A 21,732-nucleotide genomic window follows, 5' to 3' on the forward strand; every position below is an offset into this window, starting at 1 on the left:
TCCACATCTGTATTTTTTTATTCAATATTTACATTTAATTTGTGTACACAGTATACGCATAAATCAATGTTTGTTCAAAGCCAGTGCTTTAACTGAAAACTCCCTGGCTGAATATAAAAAAAAAAAAAATTACATTTTTTTTTTCACTTTGTGCTGGGGAGAAAAACCATTTAGACAGAATTTTAAATAGTATGACATCTTTACATAAATAAAATAATTAAATGTTGTATTTATAAAATGTTTCTTGACTTTAACAATGGAAATTTATGAGGTGCCTCCAGAAACTCAGTGTGTCAAAATGACTAAAGCAGAAATTAACAACAGCCTGTCATTAAGAATGAACTTAAATCTATCTGCTGTGGACTTGAAAGAGTTAAAGAGGTACTATCACAAAATATGCAAAATTGGTATATTGATTATTTCAAGCTGAAATCACTTGAGGAACTGGAACTTCAGGAAGAGCTATATACCTGTATTTTTGCACATGCAGGAAGTCAAAAAGATTTTTTGAGGAGAGATGACCTTCAATATCAAAAATGGAAAATAGCCTTAATCACTAGAGACTGGGAAATGAACCTGAATATATAAACTATTTAAATTATTTTTTATCTTTCAATAGCTTTTATTTCTCCATATATCTTCAGTTATATTGATAGAATTAATTACCTAGTCCACTGTCGTGCTGCCTTCACAAAATTATTATTATTATTATTATTATTATTATTATTATTATTATTATTATTATTTTGCAAGCAGAGAGAAGGAGTGGAGAGAGTGCAGTGAAGTGGTGAAGAAAAAGTGCAGAAGTAAAGTCTATTGTTCTTTCTCTAAATTTATAAAAGTAGTGCCATGCTTCAGAAGTTTGTGAAGATCCACATACACATGTAAAATTAATAAAACTTTTACATTTATCTCTTGCTAATCTACTCATGTATGGGTTGGGTTCTGAGAGTCTTCCAAAGAGCCCACATAAGAACTAAAGGATTCAAGTAAAGGGGATCTCTCTCTCCCCTACAGAGTGCATGTGCTCCCCTCAACTTCATGTCTACTGAATCCCTAATTCCCAGTGTGACTATATTTCGATATAGAGACTATACGGAGGTAATTTAGGTTAATATGGTCATAAGGTTGGGGCTTAATCTAATAGGACAGGTATTCTGATGAGAGGAATAGGCAACAGAAAGATCTCTATTTCTCTGTTCCTGTCTGTCTTCCTTCCTCTTTCTGTGTGTATATGAGGAAGAAAGACAAAGTGTCCATGGCAGGAAAATAGCCAGCTACAGGTTAAAGAGTGAGTCCTCTCCAGAATCAATTTCTGCCGGCACATTGATCTTGGACTTCCAGCTTCCAGATACAAGAAAATGCATTTCTGTTGCTTTGTCATCTAGTCTGTGATATTATATTGTGACAGAGGAGAAAACAAATCTACTACCCCAAACTGAAGTTAATTTAACCTGTTTAGAATTAAAAAAAAAAAACCTGTTCAAAAGTCTTTGTGAAATTGCTATCCACATCAATTCACCAAAAGCTAGTTCTTCTAATACAATTTTAAAGAAACTGATCTAAATTGAATTAGCTTATACAAATAGATTTAATATCAGTTTACTTTTCCAAATATAAGAAGATGTGATGGTCAAATCATTCTAGCAACCAAACATTTTATTAAATCTAGCTACCAGGTAGAAGAGATACTGTGGTACCAATAAGAACACCATAAGTTACAACAGTATGAATATCAGGTATTAAAATGTACATTAAAAAGGTGCATTGCTTTTAATTTATGTAAACTGAATTAGTGTAAAATGTATCAGTTTTCATCTGAACAAGTTTGTAACAAGATCACCAATTTTTCCAGCAGCATCACAAATTAGAAAGGATGATAATCATTGTCATAGACTTGTAGAAGCATTGGGCATTAATACATACACACACAAATCTGCAATTACTAAATAAAAAGAATATGATTCAAACAGTTCTTAAAATCCAGTCACCTGCCATTATAAAAGAGTTCTCTCAAATCAGAAATATTAAATAAAATAAAATAAGTAAACTTGGATTATTCAGGAACCTATATCAGAATTATAAATGTACAGCTATCAGATAAAACATATACTAGTCAGAAAAGATCACAATTACTGAATAAGTGAAAAGAATAAGTGAAAGCATAAAAACTAAGGCTGAACTCCTGCCCTTGAAAATTGTCAAATTATTAATTTTTTCTGATATTTTTCCTAATAATGTTTTTCTCTCCAAAAATAAATCCATGAAAAATAGGTATTTGCAATATAAACATATTTATATACAAGTAAATGTTAAAATAGTCATAATAAACACATCATTATCCAAATATATAAAATTTACCTTTAATAAATAAAAATGTGAAATATACAAATGATGATGTCATTATATATGTAAATATATTTAAAATAATAGATACATGCTAAAATAACATAGGTTACTGATGTTCACATTAAGACTTACCTCTAAGATCATCTTTCTTCCTGCACTATACGTCTTTAAATTAGTGGTATTTCTAGCTGGTAAGACTAACTTCTCTTTCCGCCAATGGATTGATGCTGGTGGATTTGAGTTCACATCACAACTTATATTGATTGGATTTCCTTCCCAAGAGTAATAAATTGTTTGGTTTGATATAAACTTAGGAGCATCTGTAAAATAAAACATATATAGATTTGTTTCCTTTAAGATAATTTCTAAATTAGTATAAATATTAGCAAATTTTATTTGATTACAAAACAGCCATAACTCTAATTTTATATACTCAATACATGACATTGGAACTCATGAAAACATATAATATTTGAATATTTCACCACACAATTTTCATATTATGAATGTGACCAATATCTTGGCCAATTATTAAAACATTAAACAATAGAGTTGAATTCCCTCTTACCAATTTAATAAGAATATTTATTAATGAAATTAATAACTACCTACATAGAAAGTGTTTCTGGAGCAATGCATACTATAAAGAGCAAGTTTAGGATAAATTTAATAAAACCAATGGTTACTGAGTCATTATTTAATCATATCTTCTTCATAACAATCTTTTTATAAAACATTGTGAATTAGGTATGAAATCCTTTGACTACAATACAAGTGAACTTATGAATGAAGACACGAATTGGTGTGAATATACTATGTATACAACCAGAGATATGAAAAATCGTGCTCTATATATGTAATAAGAATTGTAATACATTCCACTGTTATATATAAATTTAAAAAGTAAAAAAAAAAGTGAACAAATATTATTTTTTTAAAGTATCATATATTTAATTTTTATTGAAATGAATATTCTAAATAAATTCATTATAATTAATTAAAATTAACCAGTCCCTATAATTTCCCATATTTTCTATGACAGAAGTTAAGGGAAAACAGACACTATATGGGAGTATTTTAGAAATGCTCTCAAAATATTCCCAAGTGCTATACTGACGTCACATGAGGAACTTACTGCAGGAAGGATCATCCTACTTGTCTATCTCTACAAGAAGCAAGTCACCAAGATTTTTTCAGGGGAGATATCCTCTGCACACCAAAGTTGGAAAATATTCTAAATTACCACAGTGTAGTGATTGTGGCTGCAATTAACTTAAATAATAAAACTGTGAAGGACCCTATATTCTATTAGTTTCCAATCTGGAACTTTCCAGGCTAGATCAGATAGCCATTCATTCTGTCATTCCTTCACAAATTTATTGTATTTTGACTATTATATATAAAACATCATGCTTTAAAACTTCATTATTTAAAATTTGTTTTTTTTTTATGAAGAACCCTATGTACATGTAAATTAACAAAACTTTTATGTTTCTATCATGTTAATCAGCTATTCTATAAATTGAGTTCCTAGATTAATGAAAGAGCCCACAAAAGATTTAAGAAAGATAGAGGGTCTCTCTCTCTTTTCTTTCTCTCTCTCTCTCTTCCACTATAATTTTACATCATTTTATTGCAAGATCCTAATTTTGAAGATACACAAATAGAGTAACCTCTTTTATTCTTAATTTACTGACTGTATAGTTATCTGAGAGGAATAATTATTTATTTCAAAATAAAAACATATTTCCAATTTAGATTGTAGTTTAAATTGTATGTAAATACTTATTACTGTTAGCAATACTCTTAGAACTTAACAATCCATCATAAATTATCAATTTTCATTGTCCTAACTTTGAGCATTTTGTTTACTGCCCATCTATATTCTGTTTTGTTAAATTTGCTTATTATATTTCAGATGTGTAATATAAGAATTATAACCTATAGTACAAATCCACTTTCAGAATCCATCACATTCCTTTTTAAAATTTAGATTAATTTATATTAAAATTTATGAGTAAAAACATAAAATATCATGTATGAATGAGTACTATATGATGCTTTAATAAATGTAAATATTCTATGATGTTTAAATCATGTCATTCATATATATATATATATATATATATATATATATATATATATATATATATATAATATATATTATTCCTTTATGGTGGAACAGTCAAACTTTTTCTTCCAGCTTTCTGAAATATACACTACCTTAATTGTTACCAATAATCATCCTAGTGTGTAATGACACACTGGAATTTCTTAATCCTACTTAATTGTAACTCAGTTACCAAATGATCAAGCTTTTCAAGTTACTTCCTCTACCCACCCTCTCTAATTTCTTGTAACCACCATTCTACTCTCAACTTTCACGATAGAAACTGTTTCAGATTCCTCATATGAGTGATATTATGTTTTACTTTTCTGTTCCTAGACCATTTCACTTAACAAACTGACCATCAGTTTATCCCTGTTTTAGAAAATGAGATTTCATCCATAATTAGGCCTAAGACTATTCACTGTGTATATTTACCATATTATCTTTATCTTCTTATCAGTTAATATACAGCTTGGTTTTTCCAATTTCCTCTCTGTTGTGAATAATGCTACAATGAACATGAGAATATAAATGTTTATTTACTGATTTGATTTTCATTAGGTAGTAGGACTGCTGGATCATATGGTAGTTATTAAAAAAAAATTGTAGACTATCCTTACTATTTTCCACAATGGATATGCTAATTTACATTCCCACCAAAAATTTGTGTAAAGATTACTATTTCTCCATATTCTCAATACCACTTTTGTAAGTTTTAAAACAACCATTCTTATTGAAATGAGGTGATATCTTAGTCTGGTTTTGATATGAATTTCCCTGATGATTAGTGATGGGCAGAAAGTTTTCCATGCTGTGCAGAAACTTTTTAGTTTGATGTAATCCCATTTGTCTGCTTTTGCTATGGTTTAGAATCTTGTACCAAAAACCTCAATGTTCCCATTTCAATGTCCTGAAGCATTTTTTCTATATTTTTTCTAGTAATTTCATAGTTTTGGATCTTACATATTGGTCTTTTGTTAATTTAGATTTGACTTTTATAAAAAATAATTGAGAGAGATTTAGTTTCATTATTTGGCATACGTATATCAACGTTTCCCAATATGCTAAATTCAAAACACTGTATTCTCTAATGAGTATTCTTAGTACCTTTATAGAAAGCAGTTGGCTGTCATGTGTGCGTGGATTTCTAGGCTCCTTTTCTGTGACATTTATCTATGTCTGGTTTTACACAATGCCATGTTGTTCTGATTACTGCAGTAATGTAATATACTTTGAAGTAAGGTAATATACTGTCCGTCATTTTCTTCTTTTTTCTTAAAATTGTTTTGGTTCACACACACGCACACACACATTTAAACGTGTGTGTGTGTTTCTATAAATTTTTTTTAAAAACTCTGTGAATAATGATATTTTTATTTTAATGGGTATTTTCCTGAACCTGTAAATAATTTAGGGTACTATAAATGTTTTTAACACCATTGATTCTTCAAACCATGATCATGAAATGTTTTCCATATATTTATGTCTTTTGTGGTTTAATTCTTCATTGTAAATATTTCACTTTTTAGTTAAATTAATTTCTAGGTAGTTTTATAGCTATCACAACAGACTGCTTTTTCAAATTTAAAACCAGATATTAATTGTTAGTACATAGCAGCACTACTGAATTTTGTATGCAGATTTGCATTATAAAATTTTTATATATTTATCTATTAATTCATAAGCTTTTTGGTAAAGTCTCTGGTGTTTCCTATCATTTAAACATAAATAAAAAGATCATCTTAAAGATTCATGATAACCACGAAGCAAAAATCTGTGATAGTCAAATAACAAAATAGTGAACAAGGAAACAAAACACTCTATTAGAATAAATCACTTAACCACAAGAAGATTGCCAAGGAAGGACAAAGAAAAAGAATACAATAGAATAATAAAATAGGTTTCAAAATGCTTACAGTAAGTTCTTAAATATTGATATATTACATTCAAAATAAATTGGTTAAATTATCTACTTAAAATGACTAAGTTGATTTTAAAAATAGTGTCAACTGTATGTTTCTTGTCAACAAGAAACCCATTTCATTTCTTTTTTTTTAAATCTTTATTTTATTCATTTATTTTTATGTGGTGCTGAGGATTGAACCCAGTGCCTCATACGTGCTAGGTGAGTGCTATACCACTGAGCTACAACCCCAGCCCAAACCCATTTCATTTCTAAGGATAGAATCTGAAAATGAAAGGATGGAATAAGGTAATCCATGATAATGGAATGAAAATGAAAAAAAAAAAAAAAAAAAAAAAAAACTAGAAGCTATACCTTGATAAAACAGACTGTAAATCAAAAGCAGTAAAAAAAGAGAGGGAGGGTCATTATATAATGATAAAGGGCCAACTTAGATAGAAGAGATAACAATTCTAAATATGTATGTATCCAATATAAGAACACAAAATCTATACAGCAAGTAATAGACATGATGGGACAGATAAACTCTAGTATAATAATGGGTGATTTAACATCTAATTTTAGCAATGGACAGAACAGCCAAACAGAAAATCATAAACAGTAGACTCCCACACTCCCAGAAATTCTCAAGCACCAAGCACACAGAGCAGCAAAAGGACAGACAGGCCCCAGTATAGCTCAGCCCTCACCTCCAGGGATATATATCGACTCCTCCATCAATCAACTGGTATGATGGAGTGCACTGAACTGTTTAGGCTACTTCTTTCTTAGCCTGGCCACAGATCTACTTCTGGATCCATTTTTTTGGGGAATGGAATATAGCAGTTGAAAGGAAGCCACACTATCAAGGCAGCTTCAAAAGATTAAATCAAAATAGAAATTCAATACTAATAAATTGAGTCTACAAAGCTGAGATGAACAAAGGACATTTTCACTTGAAATAGGTGATCTGAGTCCTGAGAATAATTGCTGGCTAACACTGTGGAGGTGGTACACTGAGACAAGTTAAATTTTTATCAAATCTGGTGTACCCTTAGTCATTTCTTCCAAGCCTAGAAAGGACAGAAGAATAGGCTAATGCATTCCACTCTCCAAACCGTGGCACATGATCTGTGACTCTGGAAAAAGAGAGAGCATCATGGATGTCCAACCAAGAATGGAATGAAACCCTGCAGTGAAAGTATGCTTATAGACTTCCTAAAAGTTTGACCACTTTGGTTTAGAGCTAAGGATAAATGAACTGCACAATAACTGAAAACTCTCCCCAGAAAATAAACAAACAAACAAACAAACAAACAAAAAACATCCTGACCAAGAAAAATACATTAGTAGGCTACTCAAAATCATTGTTAATAATTTTTAAATGATTTATTAGTATGAGGCATTGCTATGAAATGGCTGTAATTACTGGAATATTAGTTTCACCTCTCAACCTGTTGTTAGATACTGGACATGGTAAACTTTTCAAATTGAGTGAAAATATTGACACCAAGACATTTTCCCAGCCCAGGACACAAAGTAAAGAAAAAGCAGCTCACTATAAAGTGTCCTAATATAAAAGGAGAAGAAATAATTATTCCAGAAGAAGGTTAGAAATTATAACAGTATGAGCTGGGCATGGTGGTGCACACCTAGCAGCTTGAAAGGCTAAGGCAAGAGGATCACAAGTTCAAAGCCAGCCTCAGGAATTTAGCAAGGTCCTAAGCAACTAATTGAGATCCTGTTTCTAAATAAAATACAAAAATAAATAAACAAACAAACAAACAAATAAATAAATAAAAGAAAAGGGGCTGGGGATGTGGCTCAGTGCATAAGCACCTCTGGGTTCAATCCCTGTTATCAAAATAAAATAAAATAAATTAAAATACTAACAATATGAAAAATCAAGGGAATAAGCCACCCCAATAGCTCACAACACAACTGACCCCAATACACCACAGTGGAGAAAATGTTAGAATAATTATTTAGAAAGTGGATAATTAAATGTTCAATGAATTAAAAGAAGATCTAAGAAATGAATTGAGAGTGAATGTACAGAAAAATGAAAAAAACCACTTTAATAAAAAAGATAGAGATTATAAAAACGAAACAGAAATTCTGGAAATGAACAACTCAATAAATTTTTAAAAATCAGTTTATAGCATCAACGTTAGATTACACCACATTGAAGATAGGTTTTCACATATCAAATCAAAGTATTTAATCTTGAAAATAGAGTCAATAATAAAGAATACATGTTTAGAGACTATGACCAGAATACTTAATCAATCTGGGTAACATTAGGAGACCAAATATAAGAATTATTGACTTAGAAGGAAGCACTGAAATACAAATTAAAAGAAGGAAATCCTTTTCAATAAAATTATACCAGAAAAATTACCAAATCTTAAGGATGAAATGAAAATCCAAATAGAAGAGACATCTAGAATCCCAAATAAACAAGGTTGAAAATGATACTCTCCAAGATATATTATGACAAAATGCCTAATAAACTGAACAAGAATATAATTCTAAAAGGTGTAAGAGAAAATCAACAGGTCACATTTAGAGGTAAGTCAATTAAAATTACTACTGATTTCTCATTTCATACCCTCAAATTCTGGATCAGTTGAAATACTATATACAGGCTCCTGAAAGATAATATGTTTCAACCAAAATTGTCATATCCAAAAAGACTATCCTTCATAATTGGAGATAAAATTTAAAATTTTCTAGGATAAATCAGCATGAAAAAACATAATTAATGAGATATTTCACAGAGAATAAATGGAAAATAAATATCAGAACCAATGCATGGATGAACATAACCAGTAAAATTATTAAAAGAGAATCAAATCTGAATTAAGCATCAGAAACAAACCAAAACTATAGGGATAAAAATGATCTCTCTACAATAGCACTGAATGTCAGTGGTCAAAACTTGCCAATTAAAATGCTTAGACTGGCACAATGGATCAAACAAAAACACCCAACCATTTGTTGCTTACAAGGGACTCACCTTACAGACTATGACAACAGGCAGAAGGTGAAAGGTTTAAAAAAATATACCATGAAAAAGAAGATGAAAAGCAATCAGTTGTAGCTATTCTATCTGACACAATGGACTTCAAGCCAAAATTAATCTGAAGAGACAAAGAAGTTCATTTAATATTGGTTATTAATATAAGGGAATCACCCAGAAAGACATAATCACTAAAAATATTTATGTTTCTAAAATTGGTGCACTGTGTACATAAAACAAATCCTACTCAATATAAAGAATCAAATAGACAAAAGATATAAACCTTTTTTTTTTTGAAAATAATAAAGACAAATGACCAACATCCATAGCAATCAGGCAAATTTAAATCAAATTAACACTGAGAATGTCAATCACAGTCATAATGGCAATCAAGAACACATATTAATGTTGGCAAGGATGTGGGGAAAAGGTACACCCATTGTTGATGGGACTGACAATTATAACAATCATTTCAGAAAGCAGTATGAAGATTCCTCCAAAGACTAGGAATAGAACCACCATATGACCCAGTTATCCCACACCTTGTTATCTATCTCCCACAAACCCTAAAATTAGCATACTATTGTGATACAACCACTTAAATGTTTATAGCAGTGTAATTCACAATGGCCAAGTTATGGAACCAGTAAAGGTGCCCCTTAACAGATGAAAGGATTCAGAAATGTGCATAGATACACAATGGAGTTTTACTCAGCCCCCCAAAATAATGAAATAACGGCATTTTCTGGTTGATGGGTGGAACTGAGGAAGATCATACTAAGTGTAAAAACCCAGGCTCAGAAATAAAAGGTCATTATTTTCTCTCATGGGCAGAAATTAGAGGATAATAAAGGAAACCAGGAAGGGCGGGCAGCATGGAAATAAAGGGAAAGCAATGGAATAAAGGGAGATGACTGAGGGGGAATAAGGAGGATAGGAGAAGGAAGGAATTGTGGAACGAAATTGAACAAATTATGTTGTGCATATATATGAATATAGCCCAGTGGATCTCACCTTTATGCATACATGTAAAGCATCAATTAAAAAAAATCAATCAATAAATAGAAGAAAGACCAATAGAGAAGTGAAAGAGAGTATGGACAGAAAGGAGTGAAGGGAAAGAGGAAGTACTTGGAAATGAAATGAAGCAAATTATATCCCATGCATGTATGATTATGTAAAAATGATTCTCATATTATGTATAATTATAATGCTCAAATGTGAGCATTAAAAATCCAGAAGATTTAAATTTTATCCTAGACAAAATGGATCTAACATTACATCTATAGATCCTTCTCTGCAACAATTTCAGAGTCACACATTCCTGCCAAACACACATGAATATTCTCTGGGATACACTATAAAAATGTCTCAAAACTAGTGTCAGCCAGGTATAAGGCACACACCTGTAATCTCTGCAACTTTGAAAGCTGAGGCAAGAAGATCACAAGTTCAAGGCCAGTCTCAGCAACTTAGCAGGGCTCTAAGCAATTTAGTGAGACCCTGTTTCTAAATAAAATTTAAGAAGTACTAAAGATATAGCTCAGTGGTAAAGCACCTCTGAGTTCATTCCCCAATACTCTGTCTCCAAAAAAGTGTGCATTAAAAATAATAAAAAAATATTTTGAGTATTTTTTCTGAAATTTCTTGAAATAAATGAAAATGGAAACAGAACATTCCAAACCCTATAGAATGAAGCAAAAACAGTTTTAAGAAAAATGTTTATGGCATTCAATGTCTATATCAAAAAAAATGGAGAGATCTCACACTACCTATAACTATACCTCAAGAAACTAGAGAAACAAGAAAACAAAAATTAGTAGGAGAAAAGAAATTCAAACCTTTGATAGTTTAACCAAGACAATGAAAGAAGATTAAAGTAAATATAATTAGAAATAAAAAGGGAGATATTACAATGGACACTACAGAAATACAAAGGATCATTAGAGATTACTGGGAACCACTATGCAACAACAAATTTGATGACCTAGAAGAAATTGACAATTTCCTGGATCATACAACCTACCAAGATGGAATTTTGAGGAAATATAAATCTTGAACTGACCAATAATGTGTAACAAAACTATTATCTAATTTTAATGCCAAACTTACATGCAGGTATAAAATACTTATTAAATGGTTTCTATATGACAGCAAGTTTATATATTTTATTATATTGAATATTTATTTTGATAATCTTTTGAACAGGTAATCTTTGCTTGATAAATAAGGGATTATGTTTAAGAGAGGTCTAGTTCATTCTATTACTATGTTGTAGGGATGGATAATAATTTAGGACTATTTTAACCAACATCCACAAATTCCCAATTTAAACCCAAAATAAAAATTTAATATTAAAGAGTAGGAACATTTGGTGATGGGGACACTATCATACAACAGTGAGGGAAATATAATTGGGATAATACTTCAGGAAGATAAAGAATCTTAAAAAGCTTAATAATCTTGATTCTGTAATCATGTCTTCCTTATCCAGTGGAAATAATAAAAAAATATTATCCAATTTTCACATAAAGAACACTTATTAATTTTATTTAAATAATAAAACTCAAAGCAACTTAATATTCCACAGGTGAAAACTTAATGGTATGTCTCTTTAATTATGTATGCTAAATATCATACACCCATATTTGTCTATGGTTTTCCATAAGCATGGCAAGTTTTGTCCTTCCCTTTGTATAACTGCCTTTAATACTAGTCTCTACACATTCTGATCAAAGTCTTTCCACAAACTTGGCTTTTCAGTGAGGTTCTCTGTTTTGTATTTTCATAGCATTGTTTATTCTCCCCAATTGTGGTCATAACATATTGGAAGGATCTCTTAGATTGTTTCTTCAGCAAACGATCTGCCTTTGCAGATTACTATGTGACTCAGTGAAACATTTATATAATGGATTGCATTGCATTTTTAAAAGTCAAAACTATACATTGAACTAACTGGAAATTAAAGTCAATTATATATTTCAATCCAGCTTTTCAGTTAAATTGAAAGCAAGTTATTTCTAAAAGTAAAAAGAAGTCAAAATCTCTTTCAAGGGCCAGAGGTAAAGAATCTAATATATAACTAATAAAAAAGCAACTATAAAAGCTATGATTTTTGACATTAGAAGTCAAAAGTGAAGTGTCTGTCTATAACTGAAAATGTTTTATTACTTCTTTATATATATATATATATATATATATATATATATATATATATATATACTATTCATATACTTATATACTATATATATATGTGTGTATGTATGTGTGTGTGTGTGTATATATATATATATATATATATATATATATATATATACTATTTTGTTTAGCATTATATTATTTTAGGAAAAAATACATATAATTTACATATAAATATATCTAGAAAAAAGTTACACATGCTAATGAAACTACTGAAAGCTGTCATAGTCATATTCTCTGATATGGTTATCTATATGAATATTGTATTATTATAATTTAACTATAATCTAGTGGTAAATTTGTTTTTTTGTATGAAGTAGAGCAATTGCCACTAACTGCTTGCCTGATGGTCTCAGTGGGAACTGAATTCAAAACCAATGGTGCTGAATTATGTATGCACTATGTGCCATAGGCAATACATGCTCTACTGAAAGCCACACTGAAAATGTATTTATGGTGTGAGGCAAGAAGGCATTTAAAACCCCTGAACTCAATAAAATAGAATATTTTTAAAACATCAAAATAGTAGCAAGGCAGGAATTTTCACTGACACAATGTTAGCATGCTAATGAAATTGAAGAATTGGGTTTGAGCCATGATGTAAAGAAGGCCATGACTCTGGCAGAGCAACATGTGAGGTGGCTAAAAAGTGTTTTATAATTTATAGAGATAAAAGAGGAATTGTAATTATCTTTATATCATGAAAGGCTTCAAATATTATGAGAAGAAATAAACATTGATGATTTTAAATAATCAGAAGGAAGGCAAAAAGACAAAAATAGGCAGAAGCCAAGATGGAAAGGAAAAAATTTACCATTGAAGTTATATTTTCTGCCTAATTCTTTTGTCCCATATTTTGTACATAAAAAAGTTATCCCCTAACTATAGGGAATATAAATTTATGTTAACATCTCTTAAGGGATTAAGTATTCTTCAAATCCTATGAAAGTTCATATTAAAATATCATTCTAAAAACTACAACATATAGAAATAACATTATTGGAAGAACAATTTTTTTTTAAAATTTGGGCTGTGCAGTGAAGAAAAATCAGAAAAATCTGAATATTGAAAAGATGCCAATATTTCATTAATTGGATGAGGAGGGAAAATTTGTATTTCAGAAAACCTCTGCTGTCCAAGAGAAACTTTTGAAAAGTATCAAAGATTCCCTTTTTTATTTTTGATACTGGGCATGGAATTCAGGGGCACTTAATCACTGACCCACATTCCCAGCCCTATTTTATTTTATTTTTTTTTTAATTTTTTTTATTGGTTGTTCAAAACATTATAAAGCTCTTGACATATCATATTTCATACATTAGATTCAAGTTGGTTATGAACTCCCAATTTTACCCCAAATACAGATTGCAGAATCACATCGGTTACACATCCACATTTTTACATAATGCCCTATTAGTAACTGTTGTATTCTGCTACCTTTCCTATCCTCTACCATCCCCCCTCCCTCCCCTCCCATCTTCTCTCTCTACCCCATCCACTGTAATTCATATCTCTCCTTGTTTATTTTCCCATTCCCCTCACAACCTCTTATATGTAATTTTGTATGACAATGAGGGTCTCCCTCCATTACCATGCAATTTCCCTTTTCTCTCCCTTTCCATCCCACCTCATGTATCTGTTTAATGTTAATCTTTTCCTCATGCTCTTCCTCCCTGCTCTGTTCTTAGTTGCTCTCATTATATCAAAGAAGACATTTGGTATTTGTTTTTTAGGGATTGGCTAGCTTCACTAAGCATAATCTGCTCTAGTGCCATCCATTTCCCTGCAAATTCTATGATTTTGTCATTTTTTAGTGCTGCGTAATACTCCATGGTGTATAAATGCCACATTTTTTTTATCCATTCATCTATTGAAGGGCATCTGGGTTGGTTCCACAGTCTAGCAATTGTGAATTGTGCTGCTATGACCCAGCTATTGCCCTGAAGACCTATTTTATTTTTTATCTTGAGACAGGGTCTCACTAAATTGCTTAGGTCCTTGCTAAATTGCTGAGGCTGGCTTTGAACTTTTGATCCTTCTGCCTCAGCCTCCAAAACCTCTGGGATTAGAGGTGTGTGCCACAAGGCCCAGCCACAAAACATCCTCTACAAACTTTAGTGAGGCTCTTCAAAACCCATTTCTCCATTATGCCTTCTCTTTGGCCTTTCTCTGTCTTGCCTTAGCAAAGCATCCTGCTAAATTCAAGCAGACGGAACTCCCTCATTCTGTTTTTTTTCCTTTCTTTTTTAAAAATTTTTATTTTTATTTTATTTTTTATTTATTTCATACATACATGCCAATAGTGTTCTTGATTACTCTCACCCTTGATGTTTTACCAAATTCATCATCCACTACTTCCAGGGTTGAAGTTTGTGGTCCTACTTTGTCAGAAGAATCCTGTTAGGATAGTTTAGCAAGAATGCAGGCACCCTTGAAGTTTAATTTCTAAGTATTTTCCATCTCCTGACCCAATCCCTCAAATTCACACACTGCTAATTGACTATAAATTCCCATTTTCCCCTTCTTTTTGGAGTTGAGCTCACCCTTTCCCCTATTGTGAAAGTTCTGAGCACTATTTGCTGCAGTTTTAAGTAATGTCTTCCTTAAAATTTTAATGTGTCAGAATAATTTCTATTTTGTAACAGATGATTTCCCCAAGAAAAGGCATTAAGTAAAAACCTTTTTCTCACTTTCATAGGCAATGACAGAAATAGACCTGAGCCAAATATGGCAATGATAAGAAATGATGGATCATTTTCTATAAATTTTATAAATTTGAAATGTAAGAATTAAAATAGAACCCTAAAAGACTATTTAAGAATGTGATCAAATCAGTGCATTCATTTTGTTATTTTAAGAAAATCAAAGGCAATTCTCTAGGTTCAGTATAAGACTATAAAATACCCTCCATTTTGAATTAACAGAAAATGTTAGGCCAGTGTAGAAAAGTTTTTCATTATTACTTATGTAAAAAATTTAGATTTCTAAGGTAATTTCAAAAATGTATTTTCTAGTCCTCTTGTGATTAATTTTGAATAACCTAACTCTGAAATTTTGATCTTGACCATGAAAAGTAATTTCTGCATTAAATAAAATTGCCTAAAACACTGTAAGATACCATTTGATATTTATGGAACATACACTAATGTTTTAAAATACAATAACTAATTATAAACAATTTTTAAATTTACTTATGTGAACATACATAAGGAATTCACCAGTTAGGACATTTATGAAGAAATTAAATTGTTATCTTAGTATGAAGATTAAAAGAGGTGACAATATGCTTGCAGCAAAAAAAAAAAAAAAAAAAAAAAAAAAAAAAATGTTTAAGCCAAATTCTTATTCTGATTTTGAAACTCTGGGGAAGGCAGTCACTCCCAATTCATTGTCCAAAATTGTCAATAATCATCTATTTCATGCTTATCACTGTTTTAATATGAGGGATGCATATTCATCTATAAGAATAAGTTTCTAACAGAATAAGTTTATTATTACATAACTAACTGAATAAAAAGTATCCTACAAGAGCATGTAAGTCAATTTCTCGCATATTTTCATGACTTAAAATGTGTCACACAATGTAAGTGCTTCCCATGGATTGTCATTATAGTAAGTCTTTATGATAAGAATCTTGTGGCATTTCAAGATCAAGAAAATGAATAGCCTGATTTAAAAAATGGACAAAATATCAAAATAGATATATCTCAAAAGCAGACAAACTTTCAATAGATAAATTTAAAAATTCTCAATATCCCATATTATTGAAATAATGCAAATTAATTCCACAATGATATATCACCTCAAACCTGTTAGAATGGCTATTATCAAAAGAAACAAGGTAAGTGATGGTGAGGTTATGGAAAAATGTGAATCCTTATATACTGTTGGTGAGAATATAAGTACAGTGTTCATTCGGAACTTTATGGAGGGTCTCCCAGAAAATTAAAAGTTAAATAATGTACAATCTTACAATCCTATTCTTAGACATCTATCCAAAGAAACTGAAATTAATATGATAAAATTTATTGGCATTTCCATGTTTATTTCAGCATTATTCACAAGCCAAGATATGGAATCAACCTAAATATCCTTAGGGAGGTGAATAAAAATAAAAATAAAAATGTGGCAGGGCCGGAGTTGTGGCTCAGCGGTAGAGCACTCGTGGGGCCCTGGGTTCAATCCTCAGCACCACATAAAAGTAAATAAATAAATAAAATAAAGGTGTTATGTCCGACTACAACTTAAAAATAAATATTTAAAACAATGCGGCATATTATTTAGCCATTAAAAAGAAAATTCTGTCATCTGTGATGAAAATGGAATGCATTATGATAAGTGAAATATACAAAGCATGGAGAGACAGTATATTATCTCACTCATACACAGAATCTAGAATTGTGAAACTGAAGGAAAAGAGCAATAGGATGTTAGTTACCCAAGGCTGTAGTGGGAGTAAGGGGAACAAGATCTAATGGAGTTCAAAGGCAAATGGGTTCAAAGATTCACTTAGACAACATAATAAATTTTTGGTATTTGTTATGATTTAGATGTTGTGTCCCCTGAAAGCTCACATGTGAGACAATGCAAGAACATTTGGAGTAGAAATGATGGGGTTGTAAGAGTCTTAACCCAATCAGTAAATTAATCCCTTGATAGGGATTAACTGAGTGGTAACTGAAGTTGTAGGGTGTGGCTGCAGGACATGGGAATTAGGTGTGGCTGTGGGGTATATATTTGTATCTGCAGAGTGGAGTTCCTCTGATCTTCCTGTGAGCTGCTTCCCTCTGCCACACGCTTCCACCAGGATGTACTGCCTCACCTTGAGCCCCAAGAGTCCTCCCCAAAAAGTTTTCTTTCTTTATTAGTTGTTCTGGTCAGATCTTTCAGTCACAGGAGTGAAAAAGCTAACTAAAAGTGTCTATGACACACTATGGCGACTATAGTTAATAATCATGTATCATATGTATATCTTAATTGCTATAAAAGCTAATTTCAAATGTTCTCACCAAAAAGCTGATAAGTACATGATATCACATATATGTTAATTGGTTTGATTAAATCATCTCACACTCTATTCCATATAGCAAAAGATCATATCGTGTCAGAGAGCTCACAATAGCCCACACCCAGATCCAGGATTTCAGTAGGCTGGGTTCATCCCTCCCACTTCAGGGCAGACACTGCAGAGCCTAGCCTAGCCTTTGGCACAAGACCGCCCCTTCCTACCAGCAGACTACTGTGGGAGGTCAAGCCCAGCAGCCCAGATCCAGCCACAGGGGTCTCTGCAGGGCCCAAGTGCACAGCAGGCCAGGTCAACCCCTATCCCAGTAGGGCATACACTTGCCAAAGCCTACTCTCTTGTGCAGGACCACCCCTTCTGACCAGTGCACTTCTGATCAGTGCACTACTACCGAGATCCACCCCAGATGGCTCACAACAGCCCTCGCAGGATGCAGGATTTCATTAGGCCCAGTTCACCCCTCCCCCTGGTGGGGCAGACACTGCCAGAGCTAAGGCTTTGGTGCAGGACCACCCCTTCCTACCAGCAAACTACTGTGGGAGGTCAAGCCCAGTGGTCCAGACCCAACCACTCCAACTTACTCAGGTCCCATACAGGATGCAGTAGCATCCATTGAGGGACACTAACAGGGTCTGGAAGCCCAACAGCAAGGTGAGTTACAGACAATCTGCACAGGTACTACAAGACTATAGGGAAGAAACAGTAATATTTCAGATCCACACTGCAAGAAAGGAAGACACATAGACAACATAAAAAAACAAGAGAGGAGGTGCCTCAAACAAACCAGGGCACTATAATAACAAAACCTAAGGACAGCGAAGTTGATGAAATGTCAGAGAAGGAGTTCAGATGGTTAATAATTAAAATGATCTGTGAATTAAAGAATGACCTAAATGAGTAAATACAAGCAAAAATTGATCACTCCAACAATGAGATAAGAGAGCAAATACAGGTAGCAAAAGATTACTTCAAATGAGATAGAGACCCTGAAAGAAAAAAAGCCAGTCAGAAATCCTTGTAATGAAAGATACAATATATCAAATAAAAAACTCAATAGAAAGCATAACCAAAAGAATAGATCACTTGGAAGAAAAACATCAGATAATGCAGACAAAGTATACAAGCTGGAAAATAAAGTTGATCACACAGTGAAGAATGTTAGAAATCATGAATAGAACACCCAAGAATTGTGGGACAGCATCAAAAGACCAAATCTAAAAGTTATTGGGATAGAGGAAGCACAGAGTTTCAAACCAAAGGAAGGCACAGTCTCTTCAATGAGATAATATCAGAAAATTTCCCGAGCATGAAGAATGAATTGGAAAACCAAAGATAAGAGGTTTACAGGATATCACATGTACAAAATTACAACAGAACTATACCAATGCACATTATAATGAAAATGCCTAGCATACAGAATAAGGATAGAATCTTAAAAGCCCAAGAGAGAGAAATCAGATCACACATATTTGGGGAGACCAATTTGTATCTCAGCAGATATTTCAAACCAGACCCTCAAAGTCAGGAGATTGTGAAACAACATATACCAAGCTCTGAAAGAAAATGGATGTCAACCAAGTATCTTATACCCAGCAAAACTAAGCTTTAGATTTGATGATGAAATAAAAACCTTCCATGATAAACAAAAGTTAAAAGAATTTACAATGAAAAAGCCTGCACGATAGAACATCCTCAGCAAAATATTCCAAAAAGAGAAAATGAAAAACAATGATAAAAATCAGCAGAGGGAGGGATTACACTAAAGGAAAATCTAATCAGAGGAGAAACCAAGTCACATTAAATACCAAAAATAAACAAAAATGGCTGGGGATACAAATCATGTCTCAATAATAACCCTGAATGTTAATGGCCTAAATTCACCAATCAAAAGACATAGACTAGCAGATTGGATTAAAAAAAGAGATAGACCCAGAAATATGTTGTCTCCAAGAGACACCTCTCATAGAAAAAGACATTCTCAGACTGAAGGTAAGGGTTTGGGAAAATCATACCACTCACATAGACTGTGGAAGCAAGCAGGGGTTTCCATCCTCATATCAAATAAAGTATACTTCAAACTAAAATTAATCAAAAAGGATAAAAAAGGACACTACATACTGATCAAGGGAACCATACACCAACAAGATTTAATAATTATAAATATATATGTCCCAAACAATGGAGCAGTTATGTTTATCATACAAATTCTTCTCAAGTTCCAAGAGTCAAATAGACCAGAACACAATAATTTTGGGTGACTTTAACAAACCTCTTTCATCACTAGATAGATCTTCCAATAAAAGCTGAACAAAGAAACTATAGAACTCAATAATACAATCAACAACTTAGACTTAACTGACATATATAGAATATTCCAACCTTCAATGAGAGAATATACTTTTTTCTCAGCAGCACATGGATCCTTCTGTAAAATAGACCATACACTATTCCACAAAGCAACTCTTAGCAAATATAAAAATGTAGGGATACTACCCTGCATTCTGTCAGATCATAATGGAATGAAATTAGAAATCAATGATAAAATAAGAAATAAAATCCACTCCAATACCTGAAGACTAAATAATATGCTACTGAATAAACAATGGGCTACAGAAGACATCAAGGAGGAGACTAAAAAGTTTTTAGAGGTGAATGAGAAAACAGATACAACATATTGAAATCTCTGGGACACTATGAAAGCAGTTCATTGCATGGAATTCATTCCTTAAAAGAAGAAAAAGTCAACACAATAAATGACTTAAGACTACATATCAAAGCTCTAGAAAAAGAAGAACAAATCAACACCAAAAGCAACAGAAAAAAAGGAAATAATTAAAATCAGAGCTGAAATCAATGAAATTGAAACAAAAGAAACAATTGAAAAAATTGACAGAACAAAAAGTTGGTTCTTTGAAAAAATAAATGAAATTGACAGACCCTTAGCCATGCTAATGAAGAGAAGGAGAGAGAAAATTCAAGTCACTAACATATGTGATGAGAAACAAAATATCAGAACAGACACTACAGAAATACAGAAGATAATTAGAATTATTTTGAAAACCTGCACTATAATAAAATAGAAAATATCAAGGCATCAACACATTTCTAGTCATATAATTTGCCCAAACTGAATCAGAATGATATACACAATTTAAACAGAGGAAATGATGAAATAGCAGGCGCCATCAAAAGTCTACCAACCAAGAAAAGCCCAGGACAGGACAGATACACAGGTGAGTTCTACAAGACCTTTAAAGAAGAACTAATAGCAATACTATCCAATTTATTTCAGGAAATAGAAAAAGAGGGAGCATTTCTAAACTCATTCTCTGAGGCCAATATCACTCTGATTCCAAAACTAGTCAAAGACACATCAAAAAAAGAAAACTTCAGACCAATATCTCTAATGAACATAGATGCAAAAATTCTCAATAAAATTCTGGCAAATTGAATACAAAAACATGTCAAAAAGATAGTGCACCATGATCAAGTGGGATTCATCCCAGGGATGTAAGGTTGGTTCAACATGCAGAAATCAATAAATATAATTCATCTCATCAATAGACTTAAAGATAAGAATCATATGATCATCTCAATAGATGCAGAAAAAGCATCTGACAAAATACTACACCCTTTATGTTCAAAACACCAGAAAAACTAGGGATAAGAGGAATATATCTCAACATCATAAAGGCTATCTAAGCTAAGGCCCAGGCCAACATCATTCCAAATGGAGAAAAATTGAAGGCATTCCCTCTAAAATCTGGAACAAGAGAGAGATGCCCTATTTCACCACTCCTATTTAACATAGTTCTTGAAACACTGATCAGAGCAATTAGATGAAAGAAATTAAAGGGATACACATAGGAAAAGAAAAACTCAAATTGGCACTATTTCCTGATAATATGATTTTATACCAGGAAGACCCTAAAAGTTCCACGAGAAAACTCTTAGAATTGGTAAATGAATTTAGCAAAGTAGCAGGATATAAAATCAACACCCATAATTCAAAGGCATTTCTGTATACCAGTGACAAATCCTTAGAAAGGGAAATGAGGAAAAGTGCCCCATTCTTAATAGCCTCAAAACAAAAATGAAATAGTTGGGAATCAACTTAACAAAATAGG

General features: G+C 32.0%; 1 protein-coding gene across 3 annotated transcripts in view; it reads right to left on the minus strand.

The window, feature by feature from the left end:
* Positions 1-21,732, minus strand: part of Ncam2 (neural cell adhesion molecule 2) — a 484,565-nt gene that overhangs the window by 100,538 nt on the left and 362,295 nt on the right. For all 3 annotated transcript variants that reach the window (XM_058574574.1, XM_058574576.1, XM_058574575.1), the window contains one exon: positions 2,482-2,669. In XM_058574574.1, the coding sequence (XP_058430557.1) occupies positions 2,482-2,669 (188 nt within the window). The remainder of the gene's footprint in view (positions 1-2,481; positions 2,670-21,732) is intronic.

This window comes from Marmota monax, unplaced genomic scaffold (assembly GCF_021218885.2).
Source record: "Marmota monax isolate L192 unplaced genomic scaffold, Marmota_monax_Labrador192_F-V1.1 WCK01_AAM20220418_F8-fsc00016, whole genome shotgun sequence".
NCBI classification, from domain to species: domain Eukaryota; kingdom Metazoa; phylum Chordata; class Mammalia; order Rodentia; family Sciuridae; genus Marmota; species Marmota monax.